We start from the raw sequence: 16,304 nt of genomic DNA on the forward strand, positions 1-16,304 counted from the left end.
GTTCAGGTCTTGATTGGCATCCAGCCTCCCCTTGCGGTTTGTCCCCCTCCCCTCTTTTTCCTTTTCCCTCCCCGACTCGACAACTAACCTTCCTCCCCCGTCCAGCATCTCAATCCCACCGGTCTCCCCACCGCTCAACTTCAATTCAAGATGTCTTTCCAGAAGCCCGAGAAGGATTTCGGCGAGGGCCCTGTACGTGACTGTCCTTGCTGTCCTTGCTAGAGCAATGTCATGTCTCGACAGACAAAGAAACATGTCTGCGCATGCGCAATGCTCGATGCTCTCCAAGATTGGGAAACATAGATCACCACTAACCACTGCTCTTCCCACCTACAGAAGGTCCACAAGATCCGTATCACCCTTACCTCTCGCAAGGTCGCCGCCCTCGAGAAGGTGTGCTCGGAGCTGATCGACCGCGCTCGCTCCAAGTCCCTCCAGGTCAAGGGTCCCGTCCGTCTTCCCACCAAGACCCTTCACATCTCCACCCGTAAGACCCCCAACGGTGAGGGTTCCAAGACCTGGGACAAGTACGAGATGCGCATCCACAAGCGTCTCATCGAGTGAGTTTCCCTTCCCCCGGTTCCAAGTCGCGCGCACGCGAGATGGAGCAAGAAAGAAACCAAGGACGGTAGATGTACTAACTGTGATAATAGCCTCCTCGCCCCCACCGAGACCGTCAAGCAGATCATCATCAACATCGAGGCCGGTGTTGAGGTTGAGGTCACCATTGCTGCTTAAACACTGTTCCTGTCACATGGAACGGTGTCTGGCGCGGCGCGGACGATGAACGGGTTGGTTTCTGGTCTGATCGTTGTGGTGGTGGAGGATTCTGCTGCTGCTGGGCTGGGGCGAGATCGTCGTCGATACGCGTTAGTGCTGGGTGCAAAAATGAAAAATATTAAAAAGCAGTAAAAAGCTGGATTGCTCTATCTATCTCTGTTTGCGTCTTTATCGTAGTGTTTGTGTGTACGATGTAGAAGTGTGGTATCTATTCTTAGTGGTGGTAGTCTTAATCAATCCCATCCAATTCCTGCCTGCCTGCCTACCTAGACGCCATCCGTCCGTCCTGGAAATGCTAAATAGGTATATATTACATGCCCAAATAATCATAGAACAATCCTCCCCCGGAAGTAAAGTGGGCCCATCAAAAGTCGAAGTTCACCCATTCCGTCTTGGGCGGTGCGCTTGGAATGACCCCGTCTTTGAAGTATCCGTTCTTCACGAAGAACTCGTATTGCTCCGTTACCTCCGGCGTGTATTCCTCCGGCTTTCCCTGGGCGTCCCGCAGGCTTGCTGCGTCCGGGGGACCGTCGGGGAAGAAGATGTGCACGTAGGTTTGACGATCCTGGGGGTGGAGATAGCACGGCACGTTTTCGATGTACTTCACGGGCTGTCCTTTCCAGGCTGTGAGTCTCTTGGTCATGGGGTCTCGGACTGTCTGACCAGACAGCTGCGGGATGGGGCTGAGGTCGGTGGGATTGCCGAGCTTAATGACGGGAGGAGGTCCGGTGCCTGCTGTTGTGACAGGGGCTGGGGCTGGGGCTGCTGCTGCTGCTTGTTGGCCCAGTTGCGAGAAGCCGCTGGCAGGCTGGCCGAACGCTGAAGGCGCAGTTGGTGTGGCTCCAAAGGGACTCGGGGCTGTCGCGGCTGGTTGTCCAAATGGGTTCGAAGCTGGTTGAGGTTGTCCGAAAGGAGACGCCGTTTGTGACTGTTGACCGAAGGGACTCGGTTGTGTCGTCGCTGGTTGAGCAAATGCCGACGTGGTAGCGGGTTGTTGATTTGCGACCTGTGCAAATGGAGAAGCAGCTGCCTGCCCAGAAGGCTGGCCGAACCCGCTACTCGCTGGCTGGCTCGGAGCTGATATTTGGCTGAAAGGAGAAGCTGTACCGGGTGTCCCGAACGCCGATGTTCCAAGTGACGAAGGCTGGCCGAAGGCAGATCCGCCAGAGGGAGGTTGACCAAAGCCAGGTTGACCAAATGCCGGCTGACCAAACCCGGGTTGTGCACCACCCATTCCAGATGGCTTTCCAAATGCAGACCCTTGTCCTAAAGCACTTGGTTGTCCAAAACCAGATGTCTGCCCCATACCGGACGATTGCCCCAGACCAGACGGCTGACCAAATGCCGATGGCTGGCCAAAAGGAGAAGGCTTTGCGAGCCCTTGACTACCTAGCGAGGACGGCTGGCCGAAACCCGGCGCCGAATTAGCAGCAGCGGGTTGACCGAATGGCGAAGGTTGGCCAAAAGCAGACGGTCCCGAAGGGGGAGCAGGGCCGGTTTTGCCCTCCGTGATGTCGATGCGGTTGGGATGTTCATTCACTCCTGCGAGTACATATTTCACCGCACCGTCCAAATCGCTTAGAATGACATCCATCTGTTTCAGAGACTCTGCGTACAAAGCCTGGGCTTCTTGCACGGCCTGGTTCACGTTGCCTGCGGCAGCCAATTCATAATGGCGCAGTCGGAGTTCTTCGAAACTCTGCTCCCGTTGAGTGCCTCCGAATAGTTGTCTCGGGGCGTCCTTCCCGGGACCGTAGCAGGAGAAGACCCATTCTGGCCGTCCTTTACCGGCTGTGAGGTCGGCTTTTATGTCTGCTGCTACCACTCCATAGCTGCGGGAGTCAGACCAAGAGACCGGTCAGCTGGAGTCGAGTTACTTACTTGGGAGTTTGCTGGGTTTGCGCGGCACGTCCTAGAGTAGAGTCAGACAAAGATATTCGCACTGATGGTTATTTTGCAACAGGACGTGGACATTGCACGTGGTGTACGATGCTGGAGCCAGGAATAAGATATGGTGAAACCATAAGGATCCCAGTAAAGACCAGAATATCGAGCAAAAACATCCTCTTCCCCCCATAAGAGACTAACACTAGTCCGGGAAGGGGGGAGTGTTGCATTGTGATACCAAACAATGAACGTACCTCCAAAACCTCCGCCTCCGCCTCCGCCGCCGCCTGAAAGAGCTCCGAATCGATTCCCGGAACTTAATGACTGATTGGGGTGTTCATTTTTGCAGCGATCTAGACTCGTAATTAGCTCAATGTCCAGATAGAAGCAGCTTTGTGGATAGCTAGTGTGGGATACGATGTCCTCATACCTCCAAATCTGCACCGGCCTTGCTGAAAGTATGTGCAGACAACCATGTCGTTTTCGCGTCTCACCAGGTCAGGTGAGCTCGAGAGGCTCCTGTCCAATATTCGTCAAGACTCGCTTTGAGTGTGTACTGGGACCTCGAAAGGTACTGTTTAAGTCGCCTCTTCGACAGATCACCAGCGAAGGATGCGACAACAGAGCTATGCCCAAGAGATATCCAGGACGTTAACGTGTATAAGAGTTTCTGGGTGGAAGGGGAGGAGGCGGTTCCGGTGACAGTACATTTCACGGATCGGGGTCTTGCTGTCCGTGAATGTCGCACATGTAACGTATTAAGCGTGTACCGGTAATTTAATACTTCCATCGCGGAGCTTATCTGATGCCCGAGAAACTCAAGGTCCTACGACTGAATACTGATAGTAGTGGGCTGGTATAAACTGATGGCATTTGTGCAGCCTGTAAAACAACAATAACAACCGTCGCCCGTAAAATGCCAATGCTTCGTAGAATTACAATGAGTCCGATGCGCAACTCCTATTCTCCGTGCCATTTCCCAAAAGATTCAATTCATGTCAAGCTTGTCCGCCAGAGTGCGATCTCTGCGTGGGCGTCATGCTTTGTTTCAGGACGTCCCAGTTCAGCCCGTCGATCTTCGTGCCACCCAAAGACTCGAGCTCCGCAGAAGGCCCGCTGGACTTGCCGCTGGCAAGACGGCGCATCATGACGGTATCCCTCGACCCATGGAGACCCTTGGCGCTTCCGTGAAGCAGGGCGTCCTCGAACCATTCCTCTTCCTGGTCGTCGAATGGCAGACCGATCAGTTCCATCGCCTGTGTACTCCGAAGCGGACCCGGTTCCGTAGTGTGCACAAACTCGATGAGTTGCGTAAGGTAGTTTCGTCGTAGCGTTTCGTCGTACTTGCGTGTGAAGTAGAAGGCTTCTGTGATGCTTCCGCGACACAGTGTTTTGAAGAATGTCTGCTGGACCTTGTCGGATGCCAAAGGTGGGGCGACGGTGAGGTAGTAGGCCATGACGAGGCTGTCGTCGTGCTTTGGGAGCTGAGGGAGGGTAAGAACGTAGAGGATCTCATCCGGAAAGGTGGGGATGATCGACGGTTCAGTCAGGTACTCGATTGCTCGCTGCTCGCACATCCTGGTCAGAGGTTATAGCCAATCGCAGGTCTGAGATGCACGCACCTTAAACTCAAGCCTGTCGAGGTTCCAGAGCCCTTCAATGAACAGCCTGTACTTCTCCGGCAGATGGCACCGGCGCGAAAACTGTGAGGCTGCATCGCTGGCGGCGCGACAATCTTTTAGGATGTAGTAAACCAAGGCTTGCTTGTGGTGTATGTCGAGCGGGGAGGAGACGATGTGGCCGACAAGAGCCCGGAGGTCGGAGTTCGATCTCGGAGGGTATAGCTGGGCCACTGGAGGGTGCCTCGTTAGCCAAGGGTTCCAATTGTTAGCATTGGGGGACATACCTGCTTTAACACCGGTCAACCCCAGAAGTCTGTCGGCGAACAGCCGGTTTTCTAGCGCTCGGCGGTTGGAGACGATCTGCTCAATGACTTTGCCATCGTAGGTGAAGTTCTTATTGAAGTAGAAGATGGAGTCGAAGTCGTCCCAGGGCGCCATCTTGAGCGGGTGGCTGTGCGAGTGAGGGGTGAAGTACCTGACCTGACCTGACCTGACCTGACCTGACCTGAGCTCTATTTCGTACTTTCGTAGAACCGCCCGACGAATCGCGGCGGCGGCGCCGATACCAGAGGGCGGTGAGGCATGTTATGGCAGAAAAACAACACCTTGCCGTTCCGGGCGGGGAAGTAAACAACCCACTTTCCACTTTCCGCCGGCGGCGTTTCCAACCTCGACTTCGCAACGCTCGCCTTCATGACGCACCCACTGGCCACCCCTATCATCCCCATCTCCCCTTAACCATGTCATCTATCGCCAGGCGCAGGCCAACCCGGCGCTCTGCCACCGCCCGCAGGAGCTATGCTAGGGAAGAGACTCCCGAGGAGGAGGATCCCGGCAATGTCACCCCCACTCAGTCGCAGCACAATGAGGAGGACAGCGAAGAATACACCCCCGCCCCCAAGAAAGTCGTCAAGCGCAGGCGAATCTCCGCCGACGTGTCTACAACAACTGCGTCTACGCCAAATGCCGCGCGCACTACACGGAAACCGCGCAAGTCGACGGCCCCAGAGCAGCCGGAGGCGTCGCAACTCACCGATACGAACGAGGAGGGCGATAGCGTCGCGACGGTGAAAGAAAGTGAAACCCCTACGCAGAAGCCGGCTTCGGCAAGGAAAATAAAACGTATGGTTTATCCTAGCAAGACGCGGGCCCCCTCCATGGCATGCCCGAAAAAGTCCTCACTCCCAACTCCAGAACCCTCCATCTCGCCGAAATCTCAGGCCCCATCGCAGAGAAGCAGTGTACCCCCCTCGCCGATATAACCGAAACCGCAGTCAATGAGACGCCGTCCAAGCGTGCCGACGAACAGAAATCGCAAATCAATATCATCAATCCGAACTCCACCGTCCTCGATAAGCCGATGGATATCATGTTGAAGTCACGGTCGCTTGCTCCCTCAGCCCCCGAGGAGCCGGCAGAACCCAAGAGTCGCCTAATTATCACTACCCTCGTTCTGATGAATTTTAAGAGTTATGCAGGAAAACAGATTGTCGGACCCTTCCACGCCTCCTTCTCCTCAGTCGTCGGGCCCAATGGATCCGGAAAATCCAACGTTATCGACGCGTTGCTGTTTGTATTCGGTTTCCGAGCCAGCAAGATGCGACAGGGCAAAGTCTCGGCTCTGATTCATAACTCGGCCAACCATCCCAACCTGCCCTTCTGTGAAGTCGAGGTCCATTTCCAGGAGGTCTTCGATCTGCCCACTGGAGGGCAAGAAATAGTCCCAGATTCCCAACTAATTATCTCGCGAAAGGCGTTCCGCAACAACACCAGCAAATACTACATGAATGCCAAGGAAACAAACTTCACCACCGTGACCACCCTGCTCCGTGGCCGTGGGATCGACCTGGACCATAAGCGCTTCCTTATTCTCCAGGGTGAAGTTGAGTCGATCGCTCAGATGAAGCCCAAAGCCGCCAACGAGCACGAAGACGGACTTCTCGAATATCTCGAGGACATCATTGGAACATCCAAATACAAGACACCGATCGACGAAGCGGCCACCGAGCTTGAGGGGCTGAACGATGTTTGTGTGGAGAAAAACAACCGTGTTCAGCACGTCGAGAAGGAAAGGGATGCCTTGGTGGAGAAGAAAGACAAAGCGCTTGCATTCATTCGCGACGAGAATGAGCTGTCTCAGAAACAGTCGGCACTTTACCAGATCTACATCGACGAGTGCGCTGACAATATCCGGGTTACCGAGGAGGCTATCCTCCAGATGCAGGAACTCCTGAACCTCGAGCTTGAGAAGCACGAAGGAAACGAGTCCGGCATCAAGGAGCTTGAGAAGGCCTACAAACGCGGCATGCGGGAATACGAAAGCATGGAGAAAGAGATGCAAGCGATTGCCAAGGAAATGGCCAAGTATGACAAGGAATCTGTCAAGTTTGAGGAGAAGAAGAAATTTCTTGTAGGAAAGCAGAAGAAGTTGGAAAAGACCATGCAAACCACCCGTCTGGCTGCCTCGGAATGTGAGAGCCTGGTGCAAAAGTTTTCGGACGACATTGAGAAGAAGACAAAGGAAACAACGAAGCTTGAAAGCGAGATGCAGGAGGAGGAGGAAGAGCTGACCTCGATCCGTGAAAGCTTGAAGGGTAAAACCCAGGGTCTTTCTGATAAGATCGCTGCGAAACAGAAGTCATTGGAGCCCTGGGATGAGAAGATCAACAAGAAGCTGTCGGCTGTTGCGGTAGCTCAAAGTCAGCTTGACATCATCCGCGAGCGAAGCAACGCTGGTGCTGTCTTGTTGGAAGAGGCACAGGCCAAGGTAGCTTCCATTGAAGAAACTTTGGCAACCAAAGAGACCGATCTTGAGGAGCGCAAGGCGCAGCAATCGACTCTCGAAGAAGAGGTCGCAAAGCTGACGCATGATCTCAAGAAATACGCACAGAGGGAGCCTGAAGTGCGCACCCATGTCTCTAGTGCCCGCCAAAAGGCGGAGGAGGCTCGGGCAAGCCTTGCGAGCACCCAAAACCGGGGCAGTGTTCTTTCTGGGCTCATGCGTTTGAAAGAATCAGGCCGTATCGAAGGCTTCCACGGTCGACTTGGTAACCTCGGAACTATTGACCAGAAGTATGATGTCGCCATTTCGACTGCTTGTCCTGCATTGGACAACATGGTAGTCGACACGGTCGAAGTCGGACAACAATGTATTGACTACTTGCGAAAGAACAACCTCGGCCGCGCCAACTTCATCCTTCTGGACCGACTTCCTCGGAGAGACCTTTCCCCCATCTCGACCCCCGAAAAGGTTCCACGACTCTTTGACTTGGTCAAGCCCAAAGATGCCAAATTTGCTCCGGCTTTCTATAGCGTGATGCAAAACACCTTGGTCGCCAAAGACCTGGAGCACGCCAATCGGATTGCCTATGGAGCCAAACGGTGGAGAGTCGTCACGCTCAACGGCCAGCTCATTGACATGTCCGGTACCATGAGTGGTGGTGGTACCCGTGTCGCGCGCGGCGGTATGTCATCCAAGCAAGTGGCCGAGACGAGCCGAGAGCAAGTGGCCCAGCTTGAGGGCGATCTGGAGGAGATGGAGAGAAAATTCCAAAACTTCCAGGAGAAGCAACGGCAGATGGAGGCAGCGATTAGGGAAAGATCCGAGGAGATCCCGCGGGTGGAGACCAAGATCCAAAAGATTATGATCGAAATCGAAAGTGCCAGTCGGAGCCTCGCGGACGCCCAGCGCCGGGTGAAAGAACTGCGCGCCGAACATAAGCCATCAAAGACAGATGCAAGCCAAGCCGCGGCCTTTGAGGAACAAATCGCCTCTCTGGAGGAAGAGATCGAGGGACTTCGTGAACAGAAGGGCGGTATTGAAGAGGAGATCCAGAGCCTCCAAAACAAGATCATGGAGGTTGGTGGTGTGAAGCTACGAGGCCAGAAGGCAAAGGTCGACGGTCTCAAAGAGCAGATCAGTCTTCTTTCTGAGGAGATCTCCAATGCGGAGGTCGGAAAGTCCAAGAACGAGAAGCTCATCAACAAGCACCAGAATGCCCGTGCTGAAGCCGAGAAAGAGCTTGAGCATGTGTCCGAGGAGCTGGAGAAACTCAATGACGACGTTGCCAGCCAGGCCAATGATGCGTCTGGCTGGAAGCAGAAGGTGGAGGAGGCCCAAGAGGTACGAATAGCAAACCACTTATTCCATAACAGTAACTGACAACAATAGGCTATTGACGAGAAGAAAGAGGGCCTCAAGAAGGTGAAGGACGAGCTTGATGAGAAGGTGGCGGAATTAAACGAATCCCGCGCCACGGAGATTGAAATGCGCAACAAGCTCGAGGAGAACCAAAAGGCCCTGTCTGAGAACGAGAAGCGCGGCAGGTACTGGCAAGAGAAGCTTTCCAAGCTCACGCTGCAGAATGTTAGCGACCTGGGTGAGGAGCAAGAAGCAACTGATCTTCAGATGTTTACCAAAGACGAGCTGTCGGAGATGAACAAGGAGTCTCTGAAGGCGGGTATTGCTGCCTTGGAAGAGAAGACGCAGAATTCGGCGGTCGATCTCAGCGTTATCGAGGAGTATCGTCGCAGAACGACTGAACACGAAGCACGTTCGGCAGATCTGAACACTGCCCTCGCATCTCGCGATGGCGCCAAGGCTCGCCTTGACGGCCTCCGATCGGCTCGTCTGAACGGATTCATGGAAGGATTCGGCATTATCTCGCTTCGCCTGAAGGAGATGTACCAGATGATCACCATGGGAGGTAACGCGGAGCTCGAGTTGGTCGACTCATTGGATCCCTTCTCCGAGGGTATTCTGTTTTCCGTCATGCCCCCCAAGAAGAGCTGGAAGAACATCGGCAATCTGTCTGGTGGTGAGAAGACCCTCTCCAGTCTGGCGCTGGTGTTCGCTCTGCACCACTACAAGCCGACTCCCTTGTACGTCATGGACGAAATCGATGCTGCCCTGGACTTTAGAAACGTGAGTGCCCCCAGCCGACTCGAAAGGTTTCATCAGCTAATGAGTTAGGTTTCGATTGTGGCGTCCTATATCAAAGAGCGGACCAAGAACGCGCAGTTTATTGTGATTTCCTTGAGAAACAACATGGTAAGCCTCCTTCCCGGCAAGACCCCCGGAACCTCACTGACAGCCATAGTTCGAACTCGCGGCTCGACTGGTCGGCGTTTACAAGGTCAACCACATGACGAAGAGTGTGACGATCGAAAACAAGGACTATATCACCCGGCGATGATTGGCCGGACTGTGTTTATGCATGTTATGACTGCTTTTTGGGACGGTTCTGCCGGTTAAGGGTGTGCGGTGTGGGACTGGATATCTGGATATCTCGCGGATGATGACGATTTTCTTGTCTTTGTTTACGGTCGATACTTTGTATACTGCGAGGGTTGGAATTCGGGTCTCACTGTTTTCGTTTTATTCTTATTTTCTTCTTTTTTTTTTTTAACTTCTTGTATGAATTGGACATGATAATGTTTCTTCACGTGACTGGATCACATCGTGGACCTCGGGATGTATAGTTATGTCCTGCACTCCGAATTAATCACTCCGAGCCCAACACACCAACCAGGTAAAGAACCATACCAGTGTTTGTTTGGGAATATTATTGGTTACTGGTGCTGTTGGTTTAGCCTACGCGCATATGCTGTATGCCTGCCATATGCACATGCACATGTCCATGCCCATGTCCATTCCCATAAGCAAGGGCATATTTGAACGTATTAGGTACTACTTTATGTACTAAGTCGGCGTACCTCCCCTAGTTACCCCTTCCCTCCGCCCTTACTGACGTAGCTACCTACTATACCTAAGTACCTACCCAATTCTGCCTAATTCTGTGCGCACACCCCTAAAGTCTAATTCCTTCCTTATAGACACTCTTGCGTTTTAGAATATCCATCTTACGAAATTCCAGTTTGTGCAGAATATCTTATTCTTGCGGGTGATATTGGGCGCTTAACAGACTCCTTTCTCAATGCACATTTGCTCTACTCTCCTAGAGCGATGAAAGGGTGCGTTATCCATAAACAGACCAGAGCTTGGGCCTGGAAACCTCCCCACAGTGGTGAAGACGTTGTTGTCAATCTATATCTCAATTAAGGGTCTTTTTGGGGTTGAACTTTCTAATAAGATTTTCAATCGACAAGAACGAGTATCTCCTATGCAGCTCTGTAAATAGCCAGCTTGCCACATGTTATCAACCCGAGAGCCTTTATGGAAATAATTATTCGTATGATGTAACTAACCTGACCAAACAAAGCTGTCAGTGTTGGTAGATATAAACACGGCAAATTCTTCTCGCTGCACGAATAAGATTTAGATCTTGTATTATAAGATTGTTCATGATAAACTTCAGTGAGACATGTGATAAAAGTGTATATGATTTATAGTAATTTCTTATCGTTTCTTTAACAGTTCATAGCAGGCAGGATCGGGGCATCAAATACGTGTGTGATATATATGTCTAATATGGCGGTTTAACCTGAATTCAGACTTGAACGGCCTTTCTCGCATGCTGTATATTAAGCAAAAAAGACATTCTACTTTCTAGTAATTATATAGTACCACACTTATTTCTCAGGCCTGCCGCAGTCCATTCTGAAAGCCCCTTATTTTAATAAATAGTTCTTAGATATAATATAAGAATGGGATTAATCGATATGACTGTCTGGGAGAACTGGTTTGGAGATATCTAAAGATATACTTGTATATAAATAGCCCAAGAAATAATATCTTAAGACAAAGCAGCAAACAGGACTCACTTGCGACTTCAGGAAGTATCAATTTCTAGATTATGTCTATTAAATCTAATATTTCAGCACTTTGTACAGCAGTTCGGAACTTATTATAACTTCTTCCTATTTCTATAATCTTTAGTATTACGCGGCTTTACTTCCAGAATCATATAGGATCTCTCTCAGGCGGTAAAAAAAAATAAGATAATCGCTAACTACATCGGCATACTTTAGAGATACTAGTGCCCCGGGTTATTGTCCAGTTATTCTCACCAGAAAGAATAATTAGAGTAAGTTATAGTAGATCTTATAACTTACTTCCAGTTATCTATAGAGTATCTAGATACCTAGATACTTGAATCCCACATAGTAGATATAGTACATTACCCACCACACCACCACACTATCCAATAACCCAATTAATATACCCCGTACTATACAAACAAAGAAACATAGAAAGAAACACAGACAGACAGACAGATAGATAGATAGATAGGTACACAAATATCTAAATCCTAAATAAATGACCCCCATCTCCATCTCCATCGACCTACCCCGTTAGGCATCACCTCCGCCTCCCGACCCGTCCGTCCGTCATCCCGTCGGCATCGCCGCCACCCCAACCTTTGAACCCACAGAGTCCCTAACCAGCCCAAGTCCCAACTAACGCAACGCCAACCCAATCGCCCGCCGCGCAGGATCCTCATCCTGGTTCGCTCGCCCGCTTCCCTGCCTTGCTGCCTGGCTGGCTAGTTGGCTAGTTGGCCAGACGTCCCGAAACCAAGGATTCAGGGAACGAGACTAGATGGATAAGTCTACGTGGGACTAACTAGATAGCAAGGAAGGAAGGAAGGAAGGAGGATGGGAGTTTCGGGAAATCCGAAATTAATCTTCATTTTCCAATCATAATTCCAATCATAATTGGCGAGTCAGTTTGAAGATAAGAAAGAATAAGCCGAGAAAAAAAGAAAGGAAGAAATAAAGAAAGAAAGAAAGAGGACTGTAGGTAGATGGCGTCATACATCCATCCATCCATCCATCCATCCATCCATCCATCCATCCATCCATACTCCACTCCAACGTTACACCTACTATCTATACCTTCTCCCTTCCCTCCACACTCCACACTCTTAACAGTTAGCATACCTACCTATTATCTCACAATCTTAGTTTAGTTTAGCTTATCTTACTTTAATTACTCCATACAAAGTAGTGATATTCCCGCTATCCACCCAGTGAAAAAGCAAGCAAGTAAGAATTAAAAAAAAAAAAAAAGAATAAATGATTGGTTGGCAGTGATAACGATCTCTCAGGGTTCCGGATCTGGTTAGGGGGGGTACTTTTGTATCTCCCTATCTAAGAGTAAGGACGTACCTATCTCCCTAGTTATCTACCCAAATAAATAAATATATGGAGAAGTTACTCCGTAGCTGGGGTAGCTTTATCTTAGACTTTGAGGCTAGTGCGTAGTACAGCGCCTAAGGGCCATATAGATCCGTGGTTTCTATACGAGGTCTAGAACTGTCTATCTATCATCCCCCCCGTATCCCAAGGTAAGGTCTCTTTATCGGGTGTAAGGATGGGTGCATGCATGCATGCATGTGCTTGTACTACAGCTTCCAGGTATGAAAGTATGGAACGGTGAAATAAGTAAGTCACAATCATTGATTAAGTCCCAATAAGGTCGGTGGGTGCCATAAAGTACATTGTATGTTGTTGTTCATGTTGGTTGCATGCTGCATGCTAAATACCTCACAAGCTCATCTCTCATCCGCTCGTAATTGGCATTCAAATCATGATAACAAGCGTCCGTCATTCGTCCCCGCGCGTCATTATTAGATGTAGTAAAACAGTCCGACGGCGATCGGAAGAAAGGAAGAGAGACAAGAAAGACAAAAAAAGAGGGGAAAAGAAATCCAGATCAGATCGCTCGTCTACCCACGCTGGAAAAAGACAAGAAAACCGTGGAGGTATGTATCCTGTAAATGTACCATAACTCCGCTCCGCTTTCTTAAAGGACGCCGTAGTCTATATCGAGCCGCATCCATGAACCAGAAGTAACGCCGAAGAAAATGTATCATGTGATGTTCGTCTTGCATCACAGGGCTGCAGATTGCAGGGGGAGGAATGCAATATGCAATGCGGACAATGTTTGAATTACTCCGCGTTTATGTAGTTGAGATGGTGTGAAAGACCGAGTCAAGGGTGCAGTCTATCGGGCGGTTGTAGGTGTATGATGCGCAATCTAGGCGATCACTTGGCGACGAGGCGCGATAGGGATGGGCTTCGGACCCGAGGAAATATCCAGGGTAGACATGCCCAGGTCGCCGTCTTCGTATTGTTTCGAAAGCTTGTCCTTCGATTTTTCCTTTCCGCCAGCCACCAAGGTCGACTGGCGCGAAGAACTGGGGCTTTCTCCTTCGCGCAAGGTGCTGCAAATAAATCGTTCGTCGGAGATGGGGGTGGTCCCAAACATCGTGCCCAGCTGTTGCAGGAGCGCGACAAAGTGCGCATGGATTTCTGCGAAGATGTACTGGTTGCCCACAATTTCCGAGAGGTTTCTCGCCCGCACCTGGCCAGGTCGGCGAGCCTGTCCATCTGGATCAAGGGTGCGCCCCGTGAGAAAAGACGACACCGGCGTGAACTGTTTGCTCCCGCGTCTATTAGCAGTGTTGTTCTGCTCCTCGCGACGCTTCTCGTCTTCCTGGTATCTCTCCGCCGAGTTGACAATCCCCGTCGCAATCCGACCAAAGGCGCGCCAGATCACGGGGCAAGCGCGAAAGGCCCTGCCAGCATCCTTGCCCGCCAAGGCCACAAGCGCATAGCTGCGTCTTTTCCCGCGAGCCATAGGGTCGGGCAGACGGAAGATGTAGGCGATCGTATAGCCCGCGCTGGAGTCGCCGAAGCACAACGGACCGGAGGAGAGCCCTCGCGGTAGTAGTTCGCAACTAAGGGTACGAATGGAGGAGCGTCGCAGGAGGGCGTAATCAGCCGGGTTTGGTGGCCCGCGCAATGAGAGGTAGGTGAGGAGGTGCGTGTGACAGGAGGTATCCGAGTTGACGGAGGAGGAGTGGAGGGAGTCGGGGTAGGACGCGTGACTGTGCGGTTCGTGTGCGCCATCATCGTGGTCGGTTCGATTAGTGCCGCAGGAGTAGACCACTTCGCGGGATCGCAAGACCGGGCTGCCGTTTCTTCCCTTGCCGTCGCTTCTGGCCGTTCCTGGAGCACCAGGAGGCAGCTGCTTGCTCACATCGTCGGGTAAGGTCAGGCTACAACTGGCGCAGGTATCGCCATCCGCGCCTCCCAGACGATTGAGCTTCTGCTGGGCCTCAGCCGGCGAGGTCTGCCCTTTGAGAAAGTACGGATGGTCTTCGATTTTGGGAGACTTGTCGGATGGGTCGAGATGCTTTTCGGAAAGTTTATTATTCAGGATGGGTTTGCCGTTGGCGCGACTCTGCAGGCCATGAGAGGAGGTCGTATCGTGAGAGTTGGCAGGGGTATCGTCGGGAGAAAAGTCGGAGAGGTCGGGGTAGCATTGCGCGCAGGGGAATGGTAGAACCTGCGAGCAGATAATCGAGGTGGGACCATGCACCTCGCAGAAGTGCGTCAAAGAAAGCTAGAAGGAGGGAGGTGTTAGCCTAATCGAGGCGGGCGTGGATGCAGCATCCAGACTGGCCGGCGGGGAGGACGAGGGCGAACGGGACTCCCTGCCAGGTCGCACGCGGGCATTGTATTGTTGCGCGGGTTGCGCGGTGAGAGCGCGAGAAGGAATCAGGGCGCGCCTCAGAGGTAAGGCTTGCCGGGGAGGAACATCAGGCTCACACATGCTCACACATGGCCAGCAGGGCCCGCGAGAGGTTATACCGACCCAGGCGATGCCGGAGACGCGAGGAAAAGAGAGCAGAGCCACTTACAATGAAATCCATGTCCGCGACGGCAAGTGAGTTAACGTCTAACAGTTCCCAGCAACCATGTTAGACCATTATTGCAATACATGCTTTCCAGAATGCAGTCAAGGTGACGACGGTGGTGGGATGGTCACAATGACGCAGGACAACCGGCGGACGGACAGAGGATGCCGGGCAGAGAAAACCGGATATGGCTGGCTCAGACCCAGAATATGAGAGAAAGTGAAATTGCCACTGCAGTCAATGAAGCTGCAAAGACCAGCTTGCAGAACAAGGACAGGGAGGGGGTGAGAGGAGAGGGGGGAGGGGGGGGGGAGAAAGAAGGAAAGGAAGGAAGAGGAAAAGAAGGACGAGAGGGTGAGAATAAGAGTGTTTAAGCGATGGAGGAGGAAGGGTGGAGGAGTGGAGGAGTACAAGTGGAGGAGGGACTGGGTGGGAGTGACTAGTAGTTCAGTTCTTTCTCCAGGCTGGGTCTGATACTACTACTGAGTAACTTTGCTTTAGTTTAGTTCCTACAATGAAGGATATCGGAAAGGAAGGGGGGGGGGGGGGGAGAACAGCCCGGATGTGGAGCCTGCATCAGCTGCGTATGGAATTCACAGGAAGCAGAGAAAGACGGAGAGAAGTCTGGCCTGGCCGGTGTTTGGTTTGGTAATTACATGCTGTATGATCGCGTATGGTAACCTTACCAAGCTTTCCGAGCTGGCTTCCGTTCTTCCTTCCTTTCCCTCCTTCCTTCCTTCTTTCTTCCAGTCAAGGCCCAACGAACAACCCGATTACCAACTGCGGTTCTCCTGTGGCCCGGTGGCCAAAGCATTGCCTCCATGGAAAACCATTCATGGTTGGGCCACTACTGCTAGTCTACCGACCACGGACAGACTCCCCAGTCGATCAGCTAGCTACCTTAGTATCTATCTACAGACATACAGACATACAATACTACCGTACTCAATGACCCGAACTGACCGCCCATGGAGGGGGTCTCCGCAGCGTGGATACTCCAAATTAATGCTTCGGATGCTGAGACCCAGTCTGCTCGATATTGCGCTTATTTATCTGATTCGCATCTGGACGAATCGCCTGTGGCAGGCCGAGATCACTAAGGACCTAGTCCCCTCCAGGCTGTCAGCGGATGGAGCCCGACAGAAAACGGTTCCGGCCTAATGCGACTAGATGCCAATATGGAGGGACAGGCATATGGATTACTATGGAGTTCTGGTTTGGACGGCTAAACGCCGCGCGAGATCCAGGACGAGAGAACTTATCCGCCCAAGCTGCCGCCGATCTCACTCGAGACTTTCGTAATCATGATGAACGTACAACGGTTCTGCCAGGGATAAAGAAAACCTTATGTTGTTGTGGTAGCATCTAGGTACTACTACCAGTACTCTACACGGCCACCCGCCGCGTA

At 51.8% G+C, this 16,304-nt stretch overlaps 4 protein-coding genes across 4 annotated transcripts; 2 read left to right on the forward strand and 2 right to left on the reverse strand.

Moving 5' to 3' along the window:
- The first annotated feature begins 7 nt into the window (after positions 1-7).
- On the forward strand, positions 8-1,018 carry S10a (40S ribosomal protein uS10). Its single transcript, XM_025542296.1, has 4 exons — positions 8-36; positions 102-192; positions 337-560; positions 654-1,018. The coding sequence occupies exons 2-4, from the start codon at positions 151-153 to the stop codon at positions 736-738; spliced, it is 351 nt and encodes a 116-aa protein (XP_025403439.1). The 5' UTR covers positions 8-36; positions 102-150; the 3' UTR covers positions 739-1,018.
- Positions 1,019-1,144: 126 nt separating this feature from the next.
- BO70DRAFT_368186 (uncharacterized protein) lies at positions 1,145-4,244 on the reverse strand (the record flags this gene model as incomplete). Its single annotated transcript, XM_025544608.1, has 2 exons — positions 1,145-2,612; positions 3,688-4,244. The coding sequence occupies 2 exons, from the start codon at positions 4,242-4,244 to the stop codon at positions 1,145-1,147; spliced, it is 2,025 nt and encodes a 674-aa protein (XP_025403440.1).
- A 785-nt stretch (positions 4,245-5,029) lies between these two features.
- On the forward strand, positions 5,030-9,732 carry smc4 (condensin subunit SMC4; the record flags this gene model as incomplete). The annotated part of the gene is made up of 5 exons (XM_025547733.1): positions 5,030-5,411; positions 5,465-8,412; positions 8,461-9,213; positions 9,262-9,339; positions 9,389-9,732. The coding sequence occupies 5 exons, from the start codon at positions 5,030-5,032 to the stop codon at positions 9,482-9,484; spliced, it is 4,257 nt and encodes a 1,418-aa protein (XP_025403441.1). The 3' UTR covers positions 9,485-9,732.
- Positions 9,733-13,105: 3,373 nt separating this feature from the next.
- Positions 13,106-15,001, reverse strand: BO70DRAFT_82818 (folliculin domain-containing protein). The gene is made up of 2 exons (XM_025548755.1): positions 14,900-15,001; positions 13,106-14,601 (listed from the first exon to the last, which is right to left on the reverse strand). The coding sequence occupies exons 1-2, from the start codon at positions 14,909-14,911 to the stop codon at positions 13,231-13,233; spliced, it is 1,383 nt and encodes a 460-aa protein (XP_025403442.1). The 5' UTR covers positions 14,912-15,001; the 3' UTR covers positions 13,106-13,230.
- Between the last annotated feature and the right edge of the window lie 1,303 nt (positions 15,002-16,304).

This window comes from Aspergillus heteromorphus (assembly GCF_003184545.1).
Source record: "Aspergillus heteromorphus CBS 117.55 chromosome Unknown BO70scaffold_2, whole genome shotgun sequence".
NCBI lineage: Eukaryota > Fungi > Ascomycota > Eurotiomycetes > Eurotiales > Aspergillaceae > Aspergillus > Aspergillus heteromorphus.